Source organism: Prionailurus bengalensis, chromosome B3 (assembly GCF_016509475.1).
Source record: "Prionailurus bengalensis isolate Pbe53 chromosome B3, Fcat_Pben_1.1_paternal_pri, whole genome shotgun sequence".
NCBI classification, from domain to species: domain Eukaryota; kingdom Metazoa; phylum Chordata; class Mammalia; order Carnivora; family Felidae; genus Prionailurus; species Prionailurus bengalensis.
The window spans coordinates 33,466,071-33,493,302 of NC_057355.1; the positions used below are offsets into that span (position 1 = coordinate 33,466,071).

At 39.1% G+C, this 27,232-nt stretch overlaps 1 protein-coding gene across 2 annotated transcripts in view; it reads right to left on the minus strand.

Annotated features, from left to right (window-relative positions):
* BBS4 (Bardet-Biedl syndrome 4) overlaps nucleotides 1-23,026 on the minus strand; it is a 56,188-nt gene extending 33,162 nt beyond the window's left edge. Inside the window, exons 1-2 of one of the 2 annotated variants that reach the window (XM_043555072.1) lie at nucleotides 22,790-23,026; nucleotides 14,643-14,694 (exon numbers count right to left, since the gene is read on the minus strand). In XM_043555072.1, coding sequence (XP_043411007.1) covers nucleotides 14,643-14,694; nucleotides 22,790-22,813 — 76 coding nt within the window. In that variant the 5' untranslated portion in view covers nucleotides 22,814-23,026. Of the gene's footprint in view, nucleotides 1-14,642; nucleotides 14,695-22,349; nucleotides 22,764-22,789 lie in introns of those variants that run through there. The other variant, XM_043555070.1, reaches the window with a different exon arrangement.
* Nucleotides 23,027-27,232: the final 4,206 nt, after the last annotated feature.

The following is a 27,232-nucleotide window of genomic DNA, read 5'->3' on the forward strand; positions in this document are numbered from 1 at the left end:
CTCAGGTAAAACAAGGTCTGAAAAAGATGAGCACATCCCTCTTACAATCCTGTATTACATATTTCTTACTGCTATTATTTTGTGGACATCATAAAAATAATATGGAGAGATATGCTGTAGATACTCATGTTAATAGTAAAAATATAAATGGTAATTTTGTAGAGCAACTTGGCAGAATTATTAAAATTTTAAGTGTGCATACTTTTCCCAGATGGCCATTATACCAAATAGTGAAAAATTAAAAACAATTTAACTTTTTAATTTTTTTTAATGTTTATTTGTTCTTGAGAGAGAGACAGAGCACGAGTGGGAGAGGGGCACAGAGAGAGACTGAGAGATACAGAATCTGAAGCAGGCTCCAGGCTCTGAGCAGTCAGCACAAAGCCCGACGTGGGGCTCGAACTCACAAACTGTTAGATCATGACCTGAGCTGAAGTCGGATGCTCAACTGACTGAGCCACCCAGGCGCCCCAGAAACAATTTAAATGCTATGAAAAGGAAAAGAAACTGTAATATATCTGTACTATGAACCAGTATAGTTAAGAATAATGAAGTGATCTTGACCTACTGACATGGAAAGCCCTCCAAGATATATCAACCTAGAAAAATACATGATAGTTACCATTTATATAAAACACTTACACAACAGTAAACTGTATACTTATATTGCTATACACATAAAAGTCTAAATAAAGCACATTAACTGAAAATAATGATTACCACTGGACTGGATGGTGATTTAAGGAGTATTTAGCTTTCTTGAAGTTGTTCAAACTTTTTACATTAAGAATAGATTCGGGGCACCTGGGTGGTTCAGTCAGTTAGACATCCAACTCTTGATTTTGGCTCAAGTCATGATCTCACGGTTCATGAGTTTGAGTACCATATCACAATCTGGCTTGAGAGTCTCTCTCTCGTTCTCTCTCTACCCCTCCCCCAATCACACATGCTATCTCTCTCTCAAAATAATAAACCTTAAAAAATAAAAAAAACCTTAAATAAAAGCTTGGGGGTACGTGGCTGGCTCAGTTGGCAGAGATGCAACTCCTCATTTGGGGGTCATGAGTTGAAGCCCCATGTTGAGTGTAGAGCTTCTTAAAAAAAAAAAATCAAAATATTGAAACTTAGAAAAATTACATGCTCACCACAGAAGTTTTGAAAATATAGAAAGGAACAACAACAAAAAACCTCACATGTTCACATACTTACAGATAATCATGGTTATTAATTTACCATATTTCTTCCTAATCTTTTTATATGTGCATTTTAAGAGAGATATTTATCTACAGACAATTTAAAATCTTTTTTTTAATGTTTAGTTATTTTTGATAGATAGGGGGAGGGGGAGAGATCTGAAGCAGGCTCTGGACTGACAGCAGAGATCCCAATGTGGGGCTCAAATCCATGAACTCTGAGATCATGACCTGAGCCAAAGTCAGACACTTAACTAACTGAGCCACTTAGGAGCTCCTCAATGCTGCTTTTTAAAAATAAACATTAATTTGGGGCACCTGGGTGGCGCAGTCGGTTAAGCGTCCGACTTCAGCCAGGTCACGATCTCGCGGTCCGGGAGTTGGAGCCCCGCGTCAGGCTCTGGGCTGATGGCTCAGAGCCTGGAGCCTGTTTCCGATTCTGTGTCTCCCTCTCTCTGCCCCCCCCCCCCCGTTCATGCTCTGTCTCTCTCTGTCCCAAAAATAAATAAACGTTGAAAAAAAAATTTTTTTAAATAAACATTAATTGGGGCGCCTGGGTGGCGCAGTCGGTTAAGCGTCCGACTTCAGCCAGGTCACGATCTCGCCTTCCGTGAGTTCAAGCCCCGCATCAGGCTCTGGGCTGATGGCTCAGAGCCTGGAGCCTGTTTCCGATTCTGTGTCTCCCTCTCTCTCTGCCCCTCGCCCATCCATGCTCTGTCTCTCTCTGTCCCAAAAATAAATAAACGTTGAAAAAAAAAATTTTTTTAAAAAAAAGAAAAAAAGAAATAAACATTAATTTAAATAGCTGGTTCGTATTTATTTGCATGAATAAATAATTACTTAGCTTTGTTTTATTGCTGAATGTGTAAGTTGTTTACAATAAATCACTGCTATAGTGTAATGAATACTTCTGTAATGAATATCTTTGCTTTATAAAAATCAAAAAATGTTGAGAATACTTTATTTGAACAGATTCTTAGAATACAAAGTACTAAGTTAAATAATATAAACTTTTATTTTTAAGTGTATGCATTTTGAGAGACAGAGAATGAGAGAGAGCTTGCACAAGCAGGGGAGGAGCAGAGAGAGAGGGAGAGACAGAATCCCAGGCAAGTTCTGCTCAGCACGAAGCCTAACAAGGAGTTCAGTCTCACAAAGGCAAGATCATGACCTGAGCTGATATCAACAGTCAGACATTCAACTGACTGAGCCACCCAGGCGCCCCTGAGCTTTTAAAGCTCCTGATATTTACTGACAAACTTTTACTCAAAAGCATTTGTGTCAATTCATACTTGCATATTTCTCTGCATACAAGAGTGCCCAGATGATTTTTAAGTATAAATAACTTACTCATCACTTTAGTTCTCTAAACCCTACAGAGGAAAAAGAGGATGATACCTAGCTAAAACTTTACCTCCAAAATTAAATCAATACCAGATTCTTGATTCCTTTAAATCTGTCTTCCTTTTCAGACTAAAGACAGAGAAAAGAATGTTGAAAAAGTCTTGACTTTTTTTAAACTAAGTGCTGCTGAATAAGGTTCTCTGAATCAAATTTTTGAATAAAATCCTGAAATAACTGAAGCAAACATCTCTTAAAGGAAAAAAAAAAAAGATAAGAATCACTCACTATTAAAACAGGCTTAACCTCAGGGCACCTGGGGGGCTCAGTTGGTTGAGAGTCCAACCTGATTATGCTCAGGTCATAATCTCACAGTCCATGAGTTCAAGCCCCACAGGAGCCCTGCTGCTGTCAGCCTGTCAGCACAGACCCCACATAGGATCGTCTGTCCCCCTCTCTCTCTGCCCCTCCCCTGCTTATGTGCTCGTGTTCTCTCTCTCTCTCAAAAAATAAACAAAACATTTAAAAAATATTTATAGGGGCACTTGAGTGGCTCAGTTGGTTAAACAGTGTACTCTTGATTTCAGCTCAGGTCATGATCTTGCAGTTCATGAGATCAAGCCCCGCGTTGGGCTCTGTGCTGACAGTGCAAGAAGCCTACCTCTGATTCTCGCTCTCTGCCCCTCCCCGCTCACACTTGCTCTCTCTCAAACTTAAAAAAAAGTTCTTAAAAAAAAATAACACAAAATTTATAAAATAGGCCTAACCTCAACAAAGAAAGACAATCCAATGTAGAAATGGGCAGAGCATTTGAATAGACAGTTCTACAAAGAACATGTACAAATGACTAGTAAGAACATGAAAAGAGATGGCCAACAGCCCTCGTCATTACAGAAATAGAAATCACAACTACAATGAGATACTACTTCATACCCACTAGGATAGCTATTTTTAAAAGAATAAAAAAGCAACAGCAGAAAATAATGGTGTTAGCAAGGATGTGGAGAAACCGGAGCCCCTGCATATGCAGCTGCTATAGAAGACAGTGTGGCATTTCCTCAAAAAACTAAACACAGAATTACCATATGATGCAGTAATTCCATTCCTAGATATATATGCAAAAGGAACGAAAGCAGGGACTCAAACAGAAATTTGTGCCCAATGTTCATTACGGCATTATTCACAAAGGCCAAAAGTTGGAAATGACCTGTGTCCATTAACAGAAAGAATGGATAAACAAAACGTGAGATACACATACAATGGCATGTTATTCAGTCTTAAAAAAATAATGAAATTCTGGGGGTGCCTGGGTAGCTCAGTCGGTTGAGCATCTGACTTTGGCTCAGGTCATGATCTCACATCTCGTGAGTTCGAGCCCCACATCAGACTCTGTGCTGACAGCTCAGAGCCTGGAGCCCGCTTCACATTCTGTGTCTCCCTCTCTCTCTACCCCCCCCCCTCAGTCTCTCTCTCAAAATAAACATTAAAAAAAATTTTTTTAATAATAATGAAATTCTGTATAACATGTTATAGCATAGATGAACCTTTAAAACATTAGGCTAAATGTAGTAAGCTAGACACAAAAGGACAAATATTGTATGATTCTGAGCATATAAAATATCTAGAATACACAAATTACATTGGGATAGAAAGTAGAAGAGAAGGTACTAGGGACTGATAGGGGAAAGGAGCAATTATCGCTTAATGGGTACAGAGTTTCTGTTTGGGGTGACGAAAGTTTTGGAGATAGTCGTGATGGTTGCACATTGTAAATGTAATTAACGCCACTGGATTGTACATTTAAAAATAGTCCTTGCCAGCCAGATGCCCCTGAATTGTATACTTTAACTGGGTGAACTGTATAGTTAAAAAAATAAAAGAGCCCAATTATATATGAATGAAAATAAACAATCTGTTATATGCTTGTGGAGTTTTTTTGGAAATGTCATCTCCCATGAGAACTCCTTCCCCTCCCACCCGCCACCACATCCCGAATTCATTTATTCTTTCAGTACAGATATGTCAGATATTATAATGGATGCCAGAGATTAAATAAACAAGATTTAATCCCTGCCCTCAAGATGTTCTCAGTCTTGGTGGCTCAGTCAGTTAAGCGTCCAACTTCAGCTCAGGTCACAATCTCATGGTTTGTGGGTTCCAGCCCCCCATCGTGCTCTGTGCTGACAAGTCAGAGCCTGGAGCCTGTGTCAGATTCTGTGTCTCCCTCTCTCTCTGCCCCTCTCCTGCTCATACTTTCTCTCTCAAAAATAAAAAAAAATAAAAAAAATAAAAGTTCTGTCTTGTAAGGAAAACAAAGAAGCAACCAGAAGAGGGAGCATCTGGATGGCTCAGTTGGTTAAGAGTCTGAATTCGGCTCAGGTCATAATCTCATAGTTTATGAGTTGAAGCCCTGTGCTGGGCTCTGCGCAAGCCTGGAGCTTGCTTCAGAGTCTGTGTCTCCCTCTCTCTCTTCCCCCTCCCCCACTTGTGCTCTTTCAAAAATAAATAAGCAAACAAACAAAAAAGAAGCAACCAAAAGAGCCATAAGGAAGGGTCTGCACAGCCAGTTATCAATAAGTTATCTCCCAGCCACTCTTCCTCTGTGCCTGGCGGACACTGAATATCCACTATCCAGGACTCATTCAAAGCACCCCCATCCTCTGAGTGCCATCCTTGACTCTCCTGACCCAACGAAAGTCTGTGACAGTATCCTGGGTTTCCTTTTTTAATTCCAGTTGGTTAACATACAGTGTTATGTTAGTTTCAGGTGAACAATATAGTGATTCAACAATGCCATACATCACCTGGGTACTCATCACAACACAGGCATTCCTAATCCCCATCACCTATTTAACCCATCCCCCAACCACCTCCCCTCAGGTAACCATCTGTTTGTTCTGTGTACTTAAGAGTTTGTTTCTTGGTTTGTCTCTCTTTTTGCTTTCTTCATTTGTTTTGTTTCTTAAATTCCACATGAGTGAAATCATATGGTATTTTTCTTTCTCTGACTTATTTCACTTAGCATTATACCCTCTAGCTCCATCCATGTTGTTGTAAATGGCAGGATTTCATTCTTTTCTGTAGCTGAATAATAGTCCATTGCATATACATATCACATCTTTATCCATTCATAAATTGGTGGATACTTGGGCTGCTTCCATATCATGATTATAAATATTGCTGCCATAAACATAGGGGTACATGTATCCCTTTGAATTCGTGTTTTTGTATTCCTTGGGTAAATACTGGGTTTCTCTTTTATAACAACTCTCAACACTTGAGATTTACTTGTCCAACATCTACCTTCCTACTGGATGGTAACTACCTTGTCTCTTGTTTACTGCTATGTCCCTAGCACCCTCGTTCTGTGCCTGATATAAAGCACACAGAGGGGCTCTCTCATGTTCTTTTTTCAGCTGATCTGGGGCAGGCTGGGGGTGAGGTGACAACTGACAGTCTGCAGTGACAAGGTATGGATGGTAGAAGGGCTGATGATATGAGGAATCTGCTCATCTGCTGGGAGACATCTGCCACATGTGATATTCGGTGATACTCTTTTCTTTCTCCCAGTGCTGGTCACAGCCTTCTGTGTTGATTCAGTGACCTGACAGTGAGTTGCTACCCACAATTTGAAAAAATATAATTAGGAGGATTCATGATGAGAAGAAAAGAGGGTCCAAAATAGAGCCCTGTGAGATTAAGGTTCAAGTAGAGGAGGTGGTGCCTACAAAGATAGAAAGGATCCAGTGGAGAAAGGAAAGGTGGAGAGGACCTAGAGGCCAGGGGGAGCTCTTGTTAACATTTGTGAGATGAACACAGCAGCTCTAAGAATCACATCCTGACCAGGTAATGTTCAGATCCAGGAAGTGGCAGGTCTCCATCTTGGGCTGCTTCATCAGAGTGAGAAAGCTCTTTCTCCATGGGAACTCCTTTTAAAAAACTTAGTTTAAATACGTTCAAGGCTGGAGAAAAGCTGAAAAAAAAAAACCCTGGAAAGAATTCCTACAAAACCTTCACTCAGAGTCCCCAAATATGAAGATTTTACCCCAGTTTATCATTCTTTCTATATATTAGTTCTGAAATATTTTTCAGAAAGTTTCAGACCTGAGGGACACCTGGGTGGCTCAGTTGATTAAGCATTCAACTCTTGATTTTGGCTCAGGTCATGGTCCCAGGGTCATGGAATTGAGCCCCGTGTCACACTCCACGCTCAGTGCAGAGATTTTCTTTCCCTTTCTCTCCCTTTGCCCTTTCCCCCACTCACACACACACTCTCTCTTTCTCTAAAATTAAAAAAAAGCAAAAAGCAAAAAAAAAATAAAAAAAGAAAGTTGCAGGCATGATACCCCTTTACTCCTCAGTAAAATGATCAAAACTAACATTGATACAATACTATTATCTACCTTACCATCCTATTCAAATTTCAAAAAATGTCTTAATAACTTCCTTCATAGCAAGAGTCTTTAATTTTAAAACATATAAAATTTTTTATTTAAAAGAATTTTTTTAATGTTTATTCATTTTTGAGAGACAGAGAGAGACAAAGCATGAGCGGACAGAGAGAGAGGGAGACAAAGAATCCAAAGCAGGCTCCAGGCTCTGAACTGTCAGCACAGAGCCTGACGTGGGGCTCCAACCCACGGACTGCAAGATCATGACCTGAGCTGAAGTCAGACACTCAACCGACTAAGCCACCCACATGCCCCACGGTTTATCACATTTTTAATATGCCCAAAGGTCGGGGCGCCTGGGTGGCTCGGTTGGTTAAGCATCCGACTTCAGCTCAGGTCATGATCTCACATTCCGTGAGTTCGAACCCTGCGTCAGGCTCTGTGCTGACAGCTCAGAGCCTGGAGCCTGCTTCAGATTCTGTGTCTCCCCCACTCTCTGCCCTGCTCATGCTCTGTCTCTCTCTGTCTCAAACATAAATAAAAACATTAAAAAAAATATGCCCAAAGGTCATCCTTATATTGTGTGTTTGTGTGTGTGTATATAAACTGTGATTATGTTTTATCAATTTTTCTATTAAGTGTTTGGTCTTTTATCCCCCACACCAAGTTTTAAGAGTTCTTGGGGCACCTGGGTGCCTCAGTTGGTTAAGCATCCGACTTCGGCTCAGGTCACGATCTCACAGTTCGTGGGTTCAAGCCCCGCATCAGGCTCTGTGCTGACCGCTTGCTCAGAGCCCTTCAAATTCTGTGTCTCCTTCTCTCTCTGCCCCCACCCCCCGCTCACGCTTTGTCTGTTTCTCAAAAATAAATAAACGTAAAAAAAATTTTTTTTAAAAAGAGTTCTTTATATATTAGGGATATTAGCCATCTATGTGATATATGTTGCAAATATATTCACCCGATATATTATTTCTCTTTATATTTCTTTATTGTGCCTTTTGCCATGCAAAAAAAAAAATTTGTGAGTTAATATTTTTATGAGGTAATATTTATCAATTTTTATTGCCTCTGGCAATATCTTCTTTTAGCACTTACATGGTTATGTATTTTACATTTAGATTAGATCTCTGACCCATTTGAAGTTTATTCTTGTGTATGATGTGAAGTATAAATCTAATTTTTTTCTTTATCAAAATGGTTATCCAGTTGTCCCAGAACCGTTTATTTAAAAAGCACATCCTTCTCCCTCTCTCTCTGCCCCTCCCCCGTTCATGCTTTGTCTCTCTCTGTCCCAAAAAATAAATAAATGTTGAAAAAAAAAAATTAAAAAGCACATCTTGGGGCGCCTGGGTGGCGCAGTCGGTTAAGCATCCGACTTCAGCCAGGTCACGATCTCGCGGTCCGTGAGTTCGAGCCCCGCGTCAGGCTCTGGGCTGATGGCTCAGAGCCTGGAGCCTGTTTCCGATTCTGTGTCTCCCTCTCTCTCTGCCCCTCCCCCGTTCATGCTCTGTCTCTCTCTGTCCCAAAAATAAATTAAAAAAACGTGGAAAAAAAAATTAAAAAAAAAGAAAGCACATCTTTACTCCAGTAATTTGAGACACCATATATTTTATCATATACTAAATTGACAGATGTATTTGAGTCTCTTTCTGGACTTTCTCTGTTCTTTCCATTGGTTTCGCTTCTAATCGTGTACAAGTACTGTACTGTTTTAATTATAGAGGTTTCACAGTATTTTTAATATTTCTTTTATTTTATTTTTTAAAATTTACATCCAAAGCAGTTACCATATAGTGCAACAATGATTTCAGGAGTGGATTCCTTAGTGCCCCTTACCCATTTAGCCCATCCCCCCTCCTACAACCACTCTAGTAACCCTCTGTTTGTTCTCCATATTCATGAGTCTCTTCTGTTTTGTCCCCCTCCCTGTTTTTAGATGATTTTTGTTTCCCTTTCCTTATGTTCATCTGTTTTGTCTCTTAAAGTCCTCATATGAGTGAAGTCATATGATTTTTGTCTTTCTCTGACTCACTAATTTCACTTAGCATAATACCCTCCAGTTCCATCCATGTAGTTGCAAATGGCAAAATTTCATTCTTTTTGATAGCCAAGTAATACTCCATTGTATATATATACCACATTTTCTTTATCCATTCATCCATCGATGGACATTTGGGCTCTTTCCATACTTTGGATATTGTTGACAGTGCTGCTATAAACGTGGGGGTGCATGTGTCCCTTCGAAACAGCACACCTGTATCCCGTGGATAAATACCTAGTAGTGCAGTTGCTGGGTTGTAGGGTAGTTCTATTTTTAGTTTTTCGAGGAACCTCCATACTGTTTTCCAGAGTGGCTGCACCAGCTCGCATTCCCAGTATTTTTAATATTTCTTAGGATAAATAGTGAACTTCAAAATTTGACAATTTAGATGAAGTGAAAAAAATTCCTTGAAAGACATAACCAGCAAAGCTCAATTAAGAAGAACTAGGTAACCTGTTTAGCTTTATCTCTATTGAAGAAATTGAATTTGTTGTTGAAAAAATTTCTACAAAGATAACTCCAGACCCAGGTGGCTTCACAGAAACATTCCAACAAACATTTAAGGATGAAATTAGTCCATTCTCCAGAAACCCTTCCAGAAAATAAAAAAGGAGAGACTATTTCCCCAAATCATTTATGATGTATAAGAAACACTCATACTTTGTAGAAGGAAATACAAAATGGTTCAACTACTTTGGAAAACAGTTTGGCAATTTCTAATAAAACTAAACATATACTTATTAATACTACCCAGAAATGCCACTCCAAAGCACTTGATAAGTGAAATAAAAACATGTTTACACAAAACCCTCTAGGCAAATGTTTATAGCAGCTGTATTAGTTTTTTTGATTTTGGGGTTGTTTTTTTGTCCCCCCGCCCCACTCCTCACAGCTGTATCTGTATTAGCCAAAAACTCAAGTCCTTCAATTGGTAAATGGATGAATAAACTACAGTATAAACATACAATTGAATACTACTCAATAAAAGAAATTCAGACACACGACAACATGGATAAATCTTAAAAACATTATACTAGGTGAAAAAAGCCATTCAAAAGGTTACATAATGTATGATTAATTTATTATTTTTTCTTTTTTTTTCAACGTTTATTTTATTTTTTGGGACAGAGAGAGACAGAGCATGAACGGGGGAGGGGCAGAGAGAGAGGGAGACACAGAATCGGAAACAGGCTCCAGGCTCTGAGCCATCAGCCCAGAGCCTGACGCGGGGCTCGAACTCACGGACCGCGAGATCGTGACCTGGCTGAAGTCGGACGCTTAACCGACTGCGCCACCCAGGCGCCCCATGTATGATTAATTTAAATGACATTCTGGAAGAGACAGAACTATAAGAAGAAAACAGTCAATGACTGCTAGCAATTGGAAGTAGAAGTTGGAATATTCACCAACATAGAACACATTCTTTACTACAAAGTCAAGGTGAATTTTTGAGGGTGATTAAGCTGTTCTACACCTTTTTTCCCCTTTTCTTTCTTCAAATGTTTACTTATTTAGAGAGAGCACAAGCAGGGGAGGAGAAAGAGAGAATCCCAAGCAGGCTCTGCACCATCAGCGCAGAACCCCATGTGGGGCTTGATCCCACAAAATATGAGATCATGACCTGAGCTGAAATCAAGAGTAGGATGTTAAACTGACTGAGCCACTCAGACACCCCTAGCTGTTCTATATCTTGATTGTGATGGTGGTGGTGGCTAATTTGACTAATTTCACTTATCAAAAGTCCCAGAACTTTATACTTAAATACAAGCTCTATTATTCTCAAAAACATTAGTCAAAGTTGACTTCAAAGAAAGAATATTATCAGGAATAAAAGAGGGACATTACATAATGATAAAAGAGTCACTTCACTCTTCTGAATGGAGTGAATTTTTAATAAATCCTAAATGTATACACATCCAACAACAGACCTTCAACAAAATATACAAAGTAAAGGTCTCGGACTAGAAAGAGACAAACCCATAATTACAGGTGCATAATTCAATATTTTTCTTCCATTACGAATATCAGTATCTTCTTTGTAAGGATGTTAATATTTATATCAATAAGTACACAGAAGAACAATATTATCAAACTTGACTTGACATTTCTAGACTATTCCATCCAATAAGAGAATACACATTCTTTTCAAGGCACATGGAATATTCATCAACATAGACCACATTCTGGGCCTTAAACCAAACCATATAAAGTATGGTCTCTAACCATAATTAGAATTAAACTAGAAACCAGTAAGAAAAAAAAATCTGGAAAAATCCTCAAATATATGGAAATTAATCAATACCTTTCTTAATTGTGCATGGGAAAGGAGAACACAAAGAAAATCTGAAAATATTTAGAATTGTATAAAAGTTAAAATATGACATTTGAAATGTGTATGAACCAGTTAAACACTGCTTAGAGGGAAATGTAAATTACTAAATGCTTCTAACAGAAAAGAAGAAAAATCTCAAATGGATGATCTAAGTTTTCTACCTTAAGGAACTGCAAAAAGAAACAAGAAACTTCAAATTAAACACAGTATTAGAGAAGAGCAGAAATCAACAAAATTGAAACAGAAAAGTAGTAGAGAAGAGAAAATACAATCAAAATCTGGTTTTTTGAAAAGATAATAAAATGGATAAGTTTCTAGTCAACCTGATCAAGAAAAAAAGATATTGAAAAAAATTAATAAAATAGATAAATTTCTAGCCAAACTGAACAAGAAAAAAATGATAGACATAAATCAGCAAAATCAGGAACAGAGGGAATAGCACTACATATTCTACAGACATTAAAAGGAAACTATAGAAGTATTATGACTTTTATGCCAATAAATTTGATAACTGAGATGAAATGGATAAATTTCTTTGAAAGAAAAACAATACCTAAAACTCCCTAAAGAAGTATGTATAGCCTGAATAGCCCAGATCTGTTAAAGAAATTGAGTTTGTAGTTAAAAATCTTCCAACAAAGAAAAACCCAGACCTAGATTACTTCACTGTCACAATCTAGCAAACATTTAAGAAAGACATAACACCAATTCTATACAAAATCTCCAGGAAATACAAGAGGGAAGAGTCCCAACTTGTTTTGAAACCAGCACAACCCTGATACCAAAAAACAAAACAAAACAAAAACCTATAGATCAACATCCTCATGAACAAAAGTAAAAATTCTTTTTTTTTTTTTGTAAAAATTTTTTAAATATTTATTTGCTTTTGAGAGAGAGAGACAGACAGAGTGCAAGTGGAGGAGGGGTAGAGAGAGGGAGGCACAGAATCCAAAGCAGGCTCCAGGCTCCGAGCTGTCAACACAAAGCCTGACGCAGAGCTTGAACTCAAAAACTGAGATCATGACCTGAGCTGAAGTCGGACACTTAACTGACTGAGCCACCCAGGCACCCCCAAATGTAAAACCTCATAACAAAAAACTAGCAAGTTGAATCCAGCAACATAAAAAGGTTAATACATCATAACCATGTAGGGTCTATCCCAGGAATTCAAAGGTTGGTAACAACATTCCAAAATTCATCGATGGAATTCACCATATTGACAAAATAAAATTTGGGGTTGTGGAAGCTGGAAATTAAGGGCAGGTTAAGAGGTTATACCCTTAATATTATTTTAGGTCCCTGTGTCACCACTTTGCACAACTCCAAAGGTATCATTTATATTGTAGTCATTGTATTCTACATGAATGATATTCCTGAAATTGTAAAATATAGTAGTATTGCAAACGTGTAAAATAGTTGCCCAAAAGGCAATGCGACTTTGAGCTGGACTAAAAGAAATAAAAGATCTAGGTGAAGAGATTTTTATTTTCCAGATGTTTCACTTGGCCCTGTTCACACCTGATATATTCTATTTAGTCCTGAACTTCTTATTTCCAAGGGGCCAATGAATTTCACCAGAGAACAAAAGCAATAATGGAAAAAGAGTTCTAGATATTTCACATAAAAAGAGTTGAAGAAACTGGAATGCATATACTATATTTCAATAATTTGCTTATATTCAGGGCGCCTGGGTGGCTCAGTCGGTTAAGCATCCGACGTTGGCTCAGGTCATGATCTTGCAGTTCATGGGTTCAAGCCCCACATCGGGCTCGGTGCTGACAGCAGGTGGAGCCTGCTTCGGATTCTGTGTCTCCCTGTCTCTTTCAGTCCCTCCCTGCTCGTGCTTTGAGTCTCTCAAAAAAAAATAAACATTAAAAAAATTTTTTTTAATAATTTGCTTATATTCTATATGCCCTGAAGACTGTCAATTCCTAAGGGCAGAATCTATGCCCTGTCTATCTTTGTATCCCAGATACCTATCACTGGTCCTGGAACTGAGTAAGTACTCACCTATGAGGTGTTCAAGAACAGGAAAAACTAAACTTTAGTAATAGGAACCAGAAAATGGGGAGAAAGGATTTCAAGGGACCCTATAGCACTGTCAAATGTGACACTCTGCCCCACAGTTATCAACTCATTAGCCTGAATTGGTTATGTGCCAATTTTTGATTGGTATATACTAATTACAGCTCTCCTGGACTGGAAGTCAGTCAAACCATGGAATTTGACTCTGGAGGAAGCATGGAAAGAACACTGGAGAGACCATCACAATACCTACTAGCCCCACCTAACCAGCCAAATCCCCCCTGCGATTAATCAAAGTGACAGACATCACAGCAATATGATTCTCATGTCCAGAAATGATGTAAAAAATTTAGCAACTATGTTAGATATTAGAATAAACACCTAAATTTCACAAATAATCTAAATTACAGATGTACTGCCCTTTCAATGAAAGATGTATCCCGGAAAAACTCTTTGAAAACCAACTGAAGGCAATCACATTTTCCAACAATTTATATTATAATTTCAAAGAGGAACAGAAATGCCCCAAGTAAACTAAACAATATTGTGGTAAAATGAACTTTAAAATTCTTAGCAGACAAAAGGAAAACGCTTTTTGCAAAAGGATGTATTGCCTGGTAACCATAACTCATAATGCAGATAAGAACTATACCCATGACCCTGGGAAAGTCATGTCCCTTCCACTCAGCCTTGGTTTCCTCATCTAGAAAATAATAAATAAATGAGTAAATAATAAAATAGATGGTCTCTTCCGCTAAATAAAAAGACTGGGTATTTTCTAATGCCTGATGAGTTCGTTAGGCATTAGATATGTTTATTAAACATGAGAGAATATCCAATATAGTTAACTACAATCTGATGCAAACCTTCCTAAGACTGTAAGTTAATATATAAAGGAATTCTGTTCCTCTAAATAAAATATAACATATCTCTATCAGATTTTTAAACGCAGCTCTTTACAGTATATATACCCTTACTTCATCTTCACAGACTCAATTTTTATAAAACCTCATACTTATTTAACATATACATGAGATTATGTGAGGCCTGATAGGTACTCTGGGAACTTGAGAGTGGTTTTTCCACAAGCAGAAAATTAATACACACTTACATAATAATAAGGCACCATTTAACACATTTTACAGGCAAAATCAATCCCATAATATCTAACAACTCCATAAAATAAAAGCTATATATGGCAGAATAGTTAAGACTATTACTGCTTTCCCCCAAAACTCATTTTTAAAAGCTCTAAGCATATAGAAGAATCAATAGAAAATCTGTGCAAATATACACACACAGTGAAACTGCACACCAACCTTTTTTCAGTCGAGGTTTCTGAGATTCAGCAGATGCAGGAAACTGAGTTCTCTGAAAAGAAAGAAATCTATGTTAAAGCACCACCATAAACCTTGCTAACTTAAAAAAGCATTCAAATAACCATTATCAGTAGCTCTCCAATCATGCAATTAATCCCTTAACTACATACAGGTACAAAGAATTTTTAACGCAGTTTAAAAAACAAAAGTCAAGTCATAACTTTTGCTATCCAAACTATTAATAACACATATGCATATTTATAATGCATATTTAATGTGTGATGTATAATTATAATGCATAAAATGTGCACAAATAAATGTACTAAGCTCTGGACACTACACATTAGGATTATACTTAATGCCATATAGCTTAGCAACCAAAACAAAATAGTAGTAACTTTGACAAAAGGAAGTTTATGCAGTTATCTATACACAAATTGCCTAGCACCCGATTCTAGGAGGAAGGTTTTTTTTTTCTTTTTAAGCGACATTATTGAACATAATAAATACTGTCTTATACCATAACTTTGCAGAAAATATTCAGATGGATTTTTCTTCTACCTACCTCCTATATTATATATGATATAGTAAGATATAAGCAAAAACAATGGCTGAGAAAATTTCCAGAAGTAATGTTAGATACTAATCTTTAGATTCAGAATGCTCAACCAATCTTGACCAGGTTGAGTGAAAATAAATCCACGCTTGTATACATCACAAGGACCTGCACTAGAGATAATAAGAAGTTCTTAAAAGCAACCAAAGGAAAAAAGTATCATGAGCTAACCTACACAGAAAGGACAATTAGATTGACAGCTGATGTCTCAACAATTAAAAATGGGAAATAATATCACATAAAGACATTATAAGAAAAATCACTCCCATGTTTCAGGTGCTAAGTAAAATGAATGTTAATCTAAATACAAGGTCAGCAAACTATGGCCCACAGGGCAAACAAATCCAGCCCATTTTTATATGGCCCACAAACTAAGAATTTTTTTTACATTTTTAATAGTTTTTAAATTTTTTAATATTTTGTAACACCTGAAAATTACATAAAATTCAAATTCAAGTGTCTATAAGCAAAATTTTATCAGAATACAGCCACACACACATGTTTATATATGGTCTATGGTTGCTTCCACACTATAAATGCATAACTGAGTTAACTTGTGACAGAGCCTCGCCCACAAGCCCAAAATATTTATTACTGGCCCTTTACAAAAACAGTTTGCCAACTCAGATCTAAACTCTTACACCTCAAAACTAATTTTGGGGGTTCCTTGGGCCGCCTGGGTGGCGCAGTCGGTTAAGCGTCCGACTTCAGCCAGGTCACGATCTCGCGGTCTGGGAGTTCGAGCCCCGCGTCAGGCTCTGGGCTGATGGCTCAGAGCCTGGAGCCTGTTTCCGATTCTGTGTCTCCCTCTCTCTCTGCCCCTCCCCCGTTCATGCTCTGTCTCTCTCTGTCCCAAAAATAAATAAACGTTGGAAAAAAAAAAAACCAAAACTAATTTTGGGGGTTCCTGTTTGGCTCAGTCGGAAGAGCATGTGGCTCTGGATCTCGGGGTCATGAGTTTGAGCCCCATGTTGGGTGTAGAGATTACTAAATAAACTTAAAAAAAAAACACAACTCTCAAGAACAATGGCAAATAAAGACTTACAGACAAATAAAATTTGAGAGTTTTAGACTCATTAAATAAACTTTAAGGGGTGCCTGGCTGGCTCAGTTGGTACAGCATGAGACTCTTGATCTTGGGGGTGTAAGTTTGAGCCCCATACTGGGTATAGAGATTACTTAAAAAAAAACAATATTTAAAAAAATTTTATAATTTTAGGAAAAAGGACAATAACCCCATAATGAAAAGGTGGAAGGAGCAAAGGAATTGGTAAAATACATAAGTATTCTAAACACCTACTGACTGAATAAAGCAAACAAAAGTATAATCTGTGAACAACAATAACATGAACTGGCAGAAGGCAATGGGTAATAATGCATTTGATAATCCCTACATTATTCAGTTTTGAGTTTGAACTTTCAGTTAAATATGTATTAAAAAATGGGTACTCACTAAAGGAAGACTAAAGAATAGAGTATATAACCTACAAGTAATGAAATGAGACAAAAAGAAACTCAGCCAAAAAAAAACAAACAAAAGAAAATGAAGGGAAAAAATGAAATTCTCCAGTTAAATGATCAGGATGGATGTTTTTTAAAATCTTGATGAATGCTACTTCTATAAAGACATATCTAAAACATAAAGGCAAAGAAGGGGCACTTGTTGGTTAGGCATCCAACTCACAGTTCGTGACTTCAAGCCCTGTGTCGGGCTCTACATTGACAGTGCGGAGCCTCTCTCTCTGCCCCTCCCCCGATCTCTCTCAAAATAAATAAACTTAAAAAAAAATTAAAACATAAAGGCAAAGAAAAAGCAAAAAGATACATTAGGAAAATAGAAACGAAAATAAAGCTAAAGTAGCAATATTAACATTAAACAAAACAGACTTCAAGAGAAAAAGTTTTAGGGGTGCCTGGGTGGTTCAGTTAGTTAAGTGTCCGACTCTTGACTTTGGCTCAGGTCATGATCTCGTGGTTGGGAGACCACACTGGGTCCACACTGGGTGTGGAACCTGCTTGGGATTCTCTGTCTTCCTCTGTTCATCTCCCCCCCAACCCACCCACCCAGAAAAGAGGAAATGAATTCACAGGAAAATGAAAATGAATTAAAATAGATGGAAGACTAAAATGGACAAGGCAAGGGGTGCCTAGGTATTGCAGTGTTGGTTAAGCATTTGACTCTTGATCTCGGCTCAGTTCATGATCTCACGATTTGTGAGATCAATCCCCACATCGGGCTCTGCACTGATGGTGTGGAGCCTACTTGAGATTCTGTCTCTTCTTCTCTCTGCCCCTCTCCGGCTTGTGCTCTCTCTCAAAATAAATTAAAACAAACAAACTTAAAATGGACAAGGCAAATTTAAAAACCTTTAGGAAAAAACCTCTAGAAAAAAATTATAGGATAGGGAAGGATTACTTCAATAAGATATAAAAGCACAACCCAATTGAGAAAAGATCTAAATATTCACTACATTAAAATTAAGAAATCCTGGGGCGCCTGGGTGGCGCAGTCGGTTAAGCGTCCGACTTCAGCCAGGTCACGATCTCGCGGTCCGGGAGTTCGAGCCCCGCGTCAGGCTCTGGGCTGATGGCTCAGAGCCTGGAGCCTGTTTCCGATTCTGTGTCTCCCTCTCTCTCTGCCCCTCCCCCGTTCATGCTCTGTCTCTCTCTGTCCCAAAAATAAATAAACATTGAAAAAAAAAATTTAAAAAACAAAAAAAATTAAGAAATCCTGTTTCAAAAAGGAAGTGATAATAGAAAACTAAGAGAAGATATATGCAATACAAAACCAAAAAAAAAAAAATGACAAAGGATTAACAGCCAGAAACTACAAATAACTACCAAAAATAAATACATAAATAAAAGAGTAAAAAAAAAATGAGAAAAACAGTGAAGTAGAAAAACAAGTAAAACATTTGAAAGAGGCACTGCAGAGAAAAGGAAAAGAGACAACCAATGATGCTCCACCTCATTAACAATCAGGTAAATGTCAGTTAAAATCACATTACGAGGCACCTGTGTGGCTCAGTCAGCTAAGCATCTGACTTTGGCTCAGGTCATGACCTTACAGTTTGTGAGTTTGAGCCCCACATTGGGCTCTCTGCTGTCATGCAGGGCCTACTTCGGATTCTCTCTCTCTCTCTCTGCCCCTCTCCCACTCACGCTCTCCCTCTCTCTCAAAAATAAACAAACATTAAAATAAATAAATAGGGGCGCCTGGGTGGCTCAGTCAGTTAAGCAGCTGACTTCGGCTCACGTCATGATCTCACGGTCCGTGAGTTCGAGCCCCGCGTCGGGCTCTGTGCTGACCGCTCAGAGCCCGGAGCCTGTTTCAGATTCTGTGTCTCCCTCTCTCTGACACCCCCCGCCCCCGTTCATGCTCTCTCTCTCTGTCTCAAAAATAAATAAACGTTAAAAAAATTTTTTTTTAATAATGAATAAATAAATAAATCCTTTAAATAAAATAAAATCACATTAAGATTTAATTTCATTTCCACTATACGGACAGAATTTAAAGCTATAACAATATCAAGGATGTAAGCAACAGGAACTGATGGTAGAAGCATAAATTGTTACAACCACCTGCGAGTTTCCCACAAGTAATGAAGTTGAAGATGTCCAATATACAATGTACAATTGCAATGTACAATATAAATGAACCTCAAAAGCACACTAAGTGGGGGCGTCCTAGGTGGTTCAGTCAGTTAAGCATCCGACTTCAGCTCAGGTCATGATCTCACAACTCATGGGTTGAAGCCCCACATCAGGCTCTGGACAGACAGCTCAGAGCCTCGAGCCTGCTTCAAATTCTGTGTCTCCCTCTCTCTCTCTGCCCCTCCCCTGCTTGTGTTCTCTTCCAAAAACAAATAAACTTAAAAAAAAAAAAACATGCTAAGTGAAACTCAGATACATTAAGACTACATAGTGTGTGATTACATGAAATCGCAGAAAAGGCAAAACGTTGGAGACAGAAAGCAGATCAGCCGTCAGCTGGGGTGAAGAGTAGAAAGTGGTTGCAAATGGACACAAGGGAATTTTTTGGAGTGATGGAGGTCAGTGGATTGTGGTGACAGTTGTACAAGTATATAAATTTACCAAAATTGATCAAACTGTACACTTAAAATGGGTACATTTTATGGTATGTGTATTATACCTCAACAAAGCTTTTTTTTTTTTTCAACAAAGCTATGTTTACTTTTTGTTTTATTTTAAAGTTTGTTTCTTTTGAGAGAGTGCTCGCTTCGGCAGCACATATACTAAAATTGGAACGATATTTCTTTTGAGAGAGAACATGCACGTGCAAGTAGGGGAGGGACAGAGAGAGGGAGAGAATCCCAAGCAGGCTCTGTGCTGTCCGTGCTCAATCCCACTAACAGTGAGATCATGACCTGAGCAGAAATCAAGAGTTGGAGGCTCAACTGACTGAGCCACCGAGGCACCCCTAATCTTAAATAAAATACAAATGCCAGTCCCCAGTTTTCCTAAGGAACTAGTAATAATCTTTGGTAGTTTAGGTAGCATATTCGAAATTCTGTGTGTCCCACACTGGCCTAGTTTTACTCCATTTTAGTGGGATGTCTCCTGGCCTCAAGGCCTTTACAACAGCATTCTTAGATTTTTACTTATGCATTTGTTCAAACTTCTGTTAAGTCTTTCAGTCTTCTCTCCCTCACATCTATACATCTGTGTCTACAGATCTATGTAGTTTTTCTTTGTGTCACAAAATTAAGATCACACACTATACACCTGTTAAAAAAAAAAAAAAAAAAAAAGGCCCCAAATGGAGTTGTTTACATTAAGTCCCATGTCAACAAATCAAGACTTAATTATTCTTTCTGCCTCTCCCAGGAACAGAATCCTAAACCAGTCAATCAGAAATCACCCAATCAGTACTGGTGAGGTAATATGCCTGATAGACAACCCTACCCCCTCCCCCCGCCATCACCTAAAGGAGAGTGATCTTGCAATAACCAACCTTCTTGTCTAGTATAACCTCCTTATTCCCACTCCTTTCTACCTATGAAAACCTTTCATTTTGTACAGCTCTTCGGAGTTCCTGTCCGCTAGAATGAATGCCACCTGATTCATGAATCATTGAATAAAGCCAATAGGAGGACCTTTGAAGTCTACTCAGTTAAATTTTGTTAACATTGCACTCCACATCTAGCTTTTGAAAAATGTATAGCATCCATGTCAACATATATAGTTCTTTTTTTAAGTTTTATTTATTTAAGTAATCTCTACACCCAACATGGGACTCAACTCGGGACCCCGAGATCAAGATCTCATGGTTTGTGAGATTGAGCCCTTAACCAGGCTCCAAGCTGACAGCACAGAGCCTGCTTGGGATTCTCTCTCTCCCTCTTTCTCTCCGTCCCTCCCCCACTCACACTCTCTCTCAAAATTAAATAAATAAACTTTAAAAAAAAAAAAAAAAAGAGCTGCACTCTCCTTTGAGTCAGCCAGGCACCCTTATGGTTCTGACACTTTTTATGCCTGCATAATATTCCTCAGGGGGCTGGGTGGCTCAGTCGGTTAAGCCTTGGATTCCTGGTTTCAACTTAGGTCATTATCTTGCTGTTCCTCAGATGGAGCCCCACGTTGGGCTCCTCACTGATGGTGCAGAGCCTGCTTGGGATTCTCTCTCTGCCCTCCCCCACTTGCACACTCACACTCTGTCTCTCAAAATAAATAAACTTTGGGGTGCCTGGGTGGCGCAGTCGGTTAAGTGTCCGACTTCAGCCAGGTCACGATCTCGCGGTCCGTGAGTTCGAGCCCCGCGTCGGGTTCTGGGCTGACGGCTCAGGGCCCGGAGCCTGTTTCCGATAATGTGTCTCCCTCTCTCTCTGCCCCTCCCCCATTCATGCTCTGTCTCTCTCTGTCCCAAAAATAAATAAACGTTGGGGAAAAAAATTAAAAAAAAAAAATAAACTTTAAAAACGTATATTCCTCAGAATGGAAGTATCAGAAGTCATCTATTACCCTATTAATGGGCATTCACCTAGTTTTCAGTATTTTGCCACTGTAAACAATACTGCAATGGTTTATCCTTATGTTTTGCTTTTATTTCAATGGGTTACAGGTCTGTTGACTGAGTGAATGAGACTGTTGGGCCCTTTTAATTTTATTACAACATATCAGATCACTTCCAAAAAGGCCAGAAATTCAAATTTCCATGCAGTGGTAACATGAAAAGATGAAATTAGTACAAATATAACACTGCTAGCAATAAACTTGACAATAATGAAAATAATCAGTTAACTTCAGGCTCAAGTGCTACAGTCATGTTGAAACAGCCATTCTCTTTAAAACACTAATAGACTCTAAAATTCTAAATTCTAAAATCACAGAAATCAAGTTCATATTCTGTTTATGAACACCAATCTCTCTACCTGCAACGAACACTGGAGAATAAACTCTATTTGTACCAGTGTCGTGTTACCATTACACCTTACATTTAAGATTATGTAGGTGAAGTATTTCCTTTGATGTTTCTAATATCTAAAACCTAGTAACACTAATCATGCTATTGAATTTTTTTTCTTTTTAACTTGAGGCTTAACAAAAGTCTTTGCCTTGGGCCTCCTTCTCTGTACTGAGTTGTACGATTACACTAAAAATAATTTGACTTCTCTAGAAATGAGAACAGAAAACAAGTCCCCCTGACAGACAACATTGGTCTTGCTCTTCAAAAGCCAAAACCAAATCGTAAAACATTCAGCCATAACCTGCTATGTTTGTCTCCCACGTTTTGTCTCCCATGTCTCCCAGGGCGTTCTTCAAAGGGCAGTAAATTCCAAAATAAATAAATAAATAAAGTCATTCTAACAAATGCGAGGACCATGCTTTGAAACCCAACGCTAAAACAAAGTAGACAAGGTTTCACGCTAACTTTACAGAAATCAGATCCAATTATAAATATATACACCTCACAAACAACTACCACTGGGTGATCCCGCATTCATCTGGGTTACTTTGTAAGAGCAGCTCTGCGGAGTTTAATCAATGCCTTAACTCAAGCCTCAGCTGAATCCCCAAACAGCGCTATTCCTAAACTTAATCACAACAGAGAAAACATGGTCCCGACCCACCGGCAGAAGGCAGTGACGCCGAAAGCTTCGAAGCTTGGTCATATTCAATCCCTAATCCAAGGGATTAACAAAATTGTCTCTGCACAAATGGTAGTGCTTCCTTTCCAAACCTCGTGAGACAGAGAAGATGGGACTAGCAAAAGACCCATTTCTGATGAATATCTCCCTTCTCCGTCCGGCGCACCCCAAGAAGGACTACAATCCTAGCCCAGGCCCAGCACTGCAAAGAATTCAGCCTTGTCCCAGGCGGACCAGCTCCCTTGAGGGAGTCGGTATCGCCCCCGCGCACCCCGAGCAGCTCCAGAGCCGGCTCCGCACTTCCCCAGGGGCAGCTACGTGGGACACGGGTCGCCCGCAAGCCTAACTCGCCACTCTGCTCCGCCCGTCCCGGCCCTGCCCCGCCTAGCGGCCGGGACCCTAAGGAGAATCTCTACGCTCACCGTCGCGAGTCTCTCCTCAGCCATCTTGGCTCCGCCCACCACTTCCCGGCCGGAAATTGGCTGTCTCCCAGACAACCAGGCAAACGGAAATGGTAGGAGGGGCCTGAGCGGGGAAGGAAATAGATCGGGGGGCTGAACGTCTCGTTTGAGAGGGTTTTCGGGGAACCTGGAAAGGGTTGGGTCCCGCTCCACTGAAGTGGCGGTGATGGACCCGGTGAAGGAATGCCTAGGCAGTTCTCTTCATCCGGGGCAACCCCATCACCACTCCCACGCCGTTGTCTTGGAAACTGCTGGAGAAACCCGGGGCCTCGCTGGCTGGAACTGCCGGACACAGCTGGGAAGGCCGCGCAGTCTTCCCGGCGCCTAGCCCTGCCCAGTACCGACGCCACTTTGCGTTTATTTCAAGCCTTCCGGGAATTCCGGTCCCCAAACACTAGGGCAGAGAGCCCCATTCTAGACATTCATAAAAATCTCCTTTCTTAGCTGTCACTGTCCAACTGAGGTATTCGCCTCATCAGGCTCCCCCTCTTGTTTACGCCAGAATTTGCAAACCCGCTGCCGGTAGGCTGTGTTGGAGCAAGTCTTGTTTTGATGGGAAATAATTTTTTTTTTAAAAGATTTCGCAGGAAAGCCAGAAACCCGGCCTCGGGGGCATATAAACATCCGACAATGGGCTTCCATTCCTAAATGGCAATAAAACGGATCTGAAAAACGATGCAACTGAAGATAGGTTCGCCATGTTGCCACAGTCCATGTCCTGGCACACTTCAGCCGTTTGACATTACCCATCTGGCCCCTGGTATGGTGAACTAAATGATTAGTCTTTCTTGTGAGTGATCGTGGAAATAGGTGTGGGCTTTGGAGTCAAACAGAGCTGTGAACTTGACTACTGCCTGACATGAGCCAATCATTTTGGGTTTCATTCATCCTAGTACGTGGAACTAACTATGTAATGAACACAACTATAACAGGATCCCGGCACCCACAGCACCAACCTTAAAGTAGAGAGAGGAAGTCAGACATTAATAATACAAGCAAAATTTATGAACAAACAGTTCACTAAATAAGAAATACAAATGGCTGTTAAACATGAAAATACAACTTTGCAAGGAAGAAAGAACATGCGAATTAAAGTTTCCAAGAGATACTTTACACAAGCTCTTACATTGGCAAAGAAAAAAATTTCACTAACATAGTTGTGAGGAAACATGCATTCTTCATCTGTGGCTAGTGAGAATGTGAATTGATACAACCTCCATTGAGAGCAGTTTGGAAATAACTACCAAAATTTTAAATGCGCATAAACTTTAATTCCCTTATTTCAATTCTAGGATTTTATTCTATAGGTATATTTGTGGGAAATGACTTTACATACAAAATTATTCAATGCAGCATTGTTTGTAGTAACCAAAGCCTGAAAACAACCTCAATGCCTAATGATTGAGGTTAAAAATTTATGGTAAGTCCATATTATCTGGCACATGAAAAAGAGGCAACTATTTACATATTGTCATAAAAGAATTGCCAAGATACATTATTAACAGATAAAACCAAAGTGCAAAAAATGTATATAATATCTGTTAAATGAGGAGAAGGAAAAAATCAAGAGGAATATTATGTATATAATTGCTTGTGTACTCAGAAAATATCTCTGGAAGTATATTCAAAATGCTAAACTTGTAAAGAGAACAACTGGATAGCAAAGGGACAGGGAAGAGAAGAGACTTTTTGTTCTATACCTTGTGTACAATTTGAATTTTGTATCAAACGGATGTGTTACCTATTCCAATTAGAGAAAAATAAAATTAAATGAAAAGAACTACATAACTATGTAATTAGAATCATGGTAAGTGCTAATAAGAAATATAGAATAGAAAAAGTGAATAACAGGGAGATCCAATATAGACTTGCTTGGACAGAGAAGTTTCCCTGGGTAAGAGATTTTAAAATGAAATCTAGGAGATAAGGCATTAGCTTGGGGAGGGGGCTGAGGAAGTGGGCAGGCCTGGGAAGAATCCTAAGGCAAAAGAAGAGTTTGTGCAAAGGCCCTGAGGATGGAAGAAGTTTGGCCAATTTGTAGCATAAAAAGACCAGTGTGGCTAGAAAGAAGAAAGGGGAAGGGAGTTGTTTACAAGAGGTGGAGAGGTAGGAGAGACTAGTGGTGTAGATCCACAGAGCTCACATGAGGGATTTTATTCTAAGGGGATTGGGAAGGCACTAGAGAGTTCTGAGCAAAGAGTGACATGGTCAGAATTAACATTTAAAGAGTTCCTGTTAGGGGCGCCTGGGTAGCTCAGTCTGTGGAGAATGTGACTCTTGATCTCGGGGTTGTGAGTTTGAGCCCCATGTTAGATGCAGAGATACTAGAAATAATAATAAAGTTTAAAAAAATAAAGAGTTCATGTTAGCTAATGAGTGGAAAATGAATCAAGAGGAGGGACAAGAATTGATCATCTAGGAGAGACTAAAGGATATTGCAAACAAGGTTTGATAAAATCATTCACTTGGACTAGAGTGATGACAAAAGAAAAGGAGAAAAAGCAAGTGGATGGTAGGAGGTAAAACAAATTTCCCATGGTGTAGAATTGGATATGGGAGAACGAGAGAAACGGGGATAGATATCACAGGAAAATCACTAGGTTTCTAAATTTAAAAGCAACTAGATGAATAGTACTACCAATTACTGAGATGGAGAGTCTTTGGGAAGCAGATGTTTTTGAGAAGCTCATGAACACACTTCCCAGTATATAAAATCTCCCTGAAAGGGGTCCTGTCAGGACTACCTGACATTCTTTATGCCTGTGTTACTAAGTAAACAGATGTTGTTATTGTCGTACGTTTTTATCTCTCTCCTTTGATCCCTTTCTCATAGGAGAAAGATGGAGCACTTTCTGTCCAATGGCCTTTTTCATAAGAAAGCATGTTGGTTTCTCAAATTGCAATAACTAAGCATAATGTGCTTTAATTACATAGGTAATTAGAAACAAATTCCTCAAAAAACATAACATCTTCCCAGGAAGATCCCAGAATCACATAGACACTGTTTCTTGTATAACAAATCATGCTTCATTTCCCTTAGAAATCCTCTTTGGATGTAATTTTGCTTATCAGGATCATTTCAGTCATATAGCTGGTTAAAGCATTCCAAACAAAATGACATTCATCTTTTTCTCCCCCATGGTGGGGCCTGGGGAGGCAGGACAGGAATCCCCACTATATGTATAAGGAGTTATACCCCCCCCCAAAAAAAAAGGAAAAGGAAAAGAGGAGGGAAGAAAGGATGGAAGAGAGGGAGGGAAGAAGGAAGACTGATAGGGTCTAACAGCAAGCTTTGTTCTGATGCCACCTACTAGGCAACCCTCTAGCACCTTATGCCTCTTGTATGATACTGGTCCTCCCAAAATTCATACCACCAACTCGTAAGGGCCCAGCCAACACCTGGGGAAACACTATAAAATAATATGAAGCTCCAGGAGCCTTCATGAAGCACTTTTTTAAATGTTTATTTTTGAGAGAGAGAGAGAGAGAGAGAGAGAGAGAGAGAGAGAGAGAGAGAGAGAGAAACAAAGGAGGGGGCAGAGACAGCGGGGGAGGCAGAGAATCCAACCTGTCAGCACAGAGCCCAACACGGGGCTTGAACCCACCAACTGTAAAACCATGACCTGAGCCAAAGTCCAACACTTAACCGACTGAGCCACCTAGGCACTCCATGAAGCACTTTAAATATACCCATTCCTATACATATACTCAACATCAAAAGAATATATACTGCATTGTGAGAAAAAATACTGGCAACAACTCAAATGCCCATCACCAGGGATTGTTTAAATAAACCAAAGTACATCCATGCTAACACATATTATAGCCTGTAGAAGGCTTTAAGATGGTGAAATAGTTATATGGAAAACAAAAAGTGTAAAAAATATAGTATGCTTCTATTTCTTCAAAATAAGGTGGCAAGTGGAATATTCACATTGTGTGAATAGAATTTTGAGAAGAAATCACAAGAAACTGGTAATGATGTTTGTCTCTGTAACATCTGTAACAGAGAGGGTGGAGGGGGAAATAGAATGGGAAGATGACTGTTTTTCATTGTTTACCATTCTATAAAATTCGAGTTTTTATTATCCATTTATTTTTAATTTTAAAAACCAGTTAATGAAATATGTAAATGAAACCATTTTGAAAACTCTCATTCCTGGAATTCACTTCTGATTTGGATGTTGAAAAACACAAGAGGATATAGCTCCCATCCTAGCAAACAAAAGGACAGTTTAGCTAGAAGACCAAAAAACTTTTAAACTCATCAGAAAGATAAGGACATAAACATAAATGAACCAACCTCCAGAAAGTGCTAAGTCCTTCAGAAGAGAGAAGAGCCTTATAGCAGCTCATATTCCTGGCTGAACTATGCTGGGAAGAGGAATCCACAATAGGGGAATA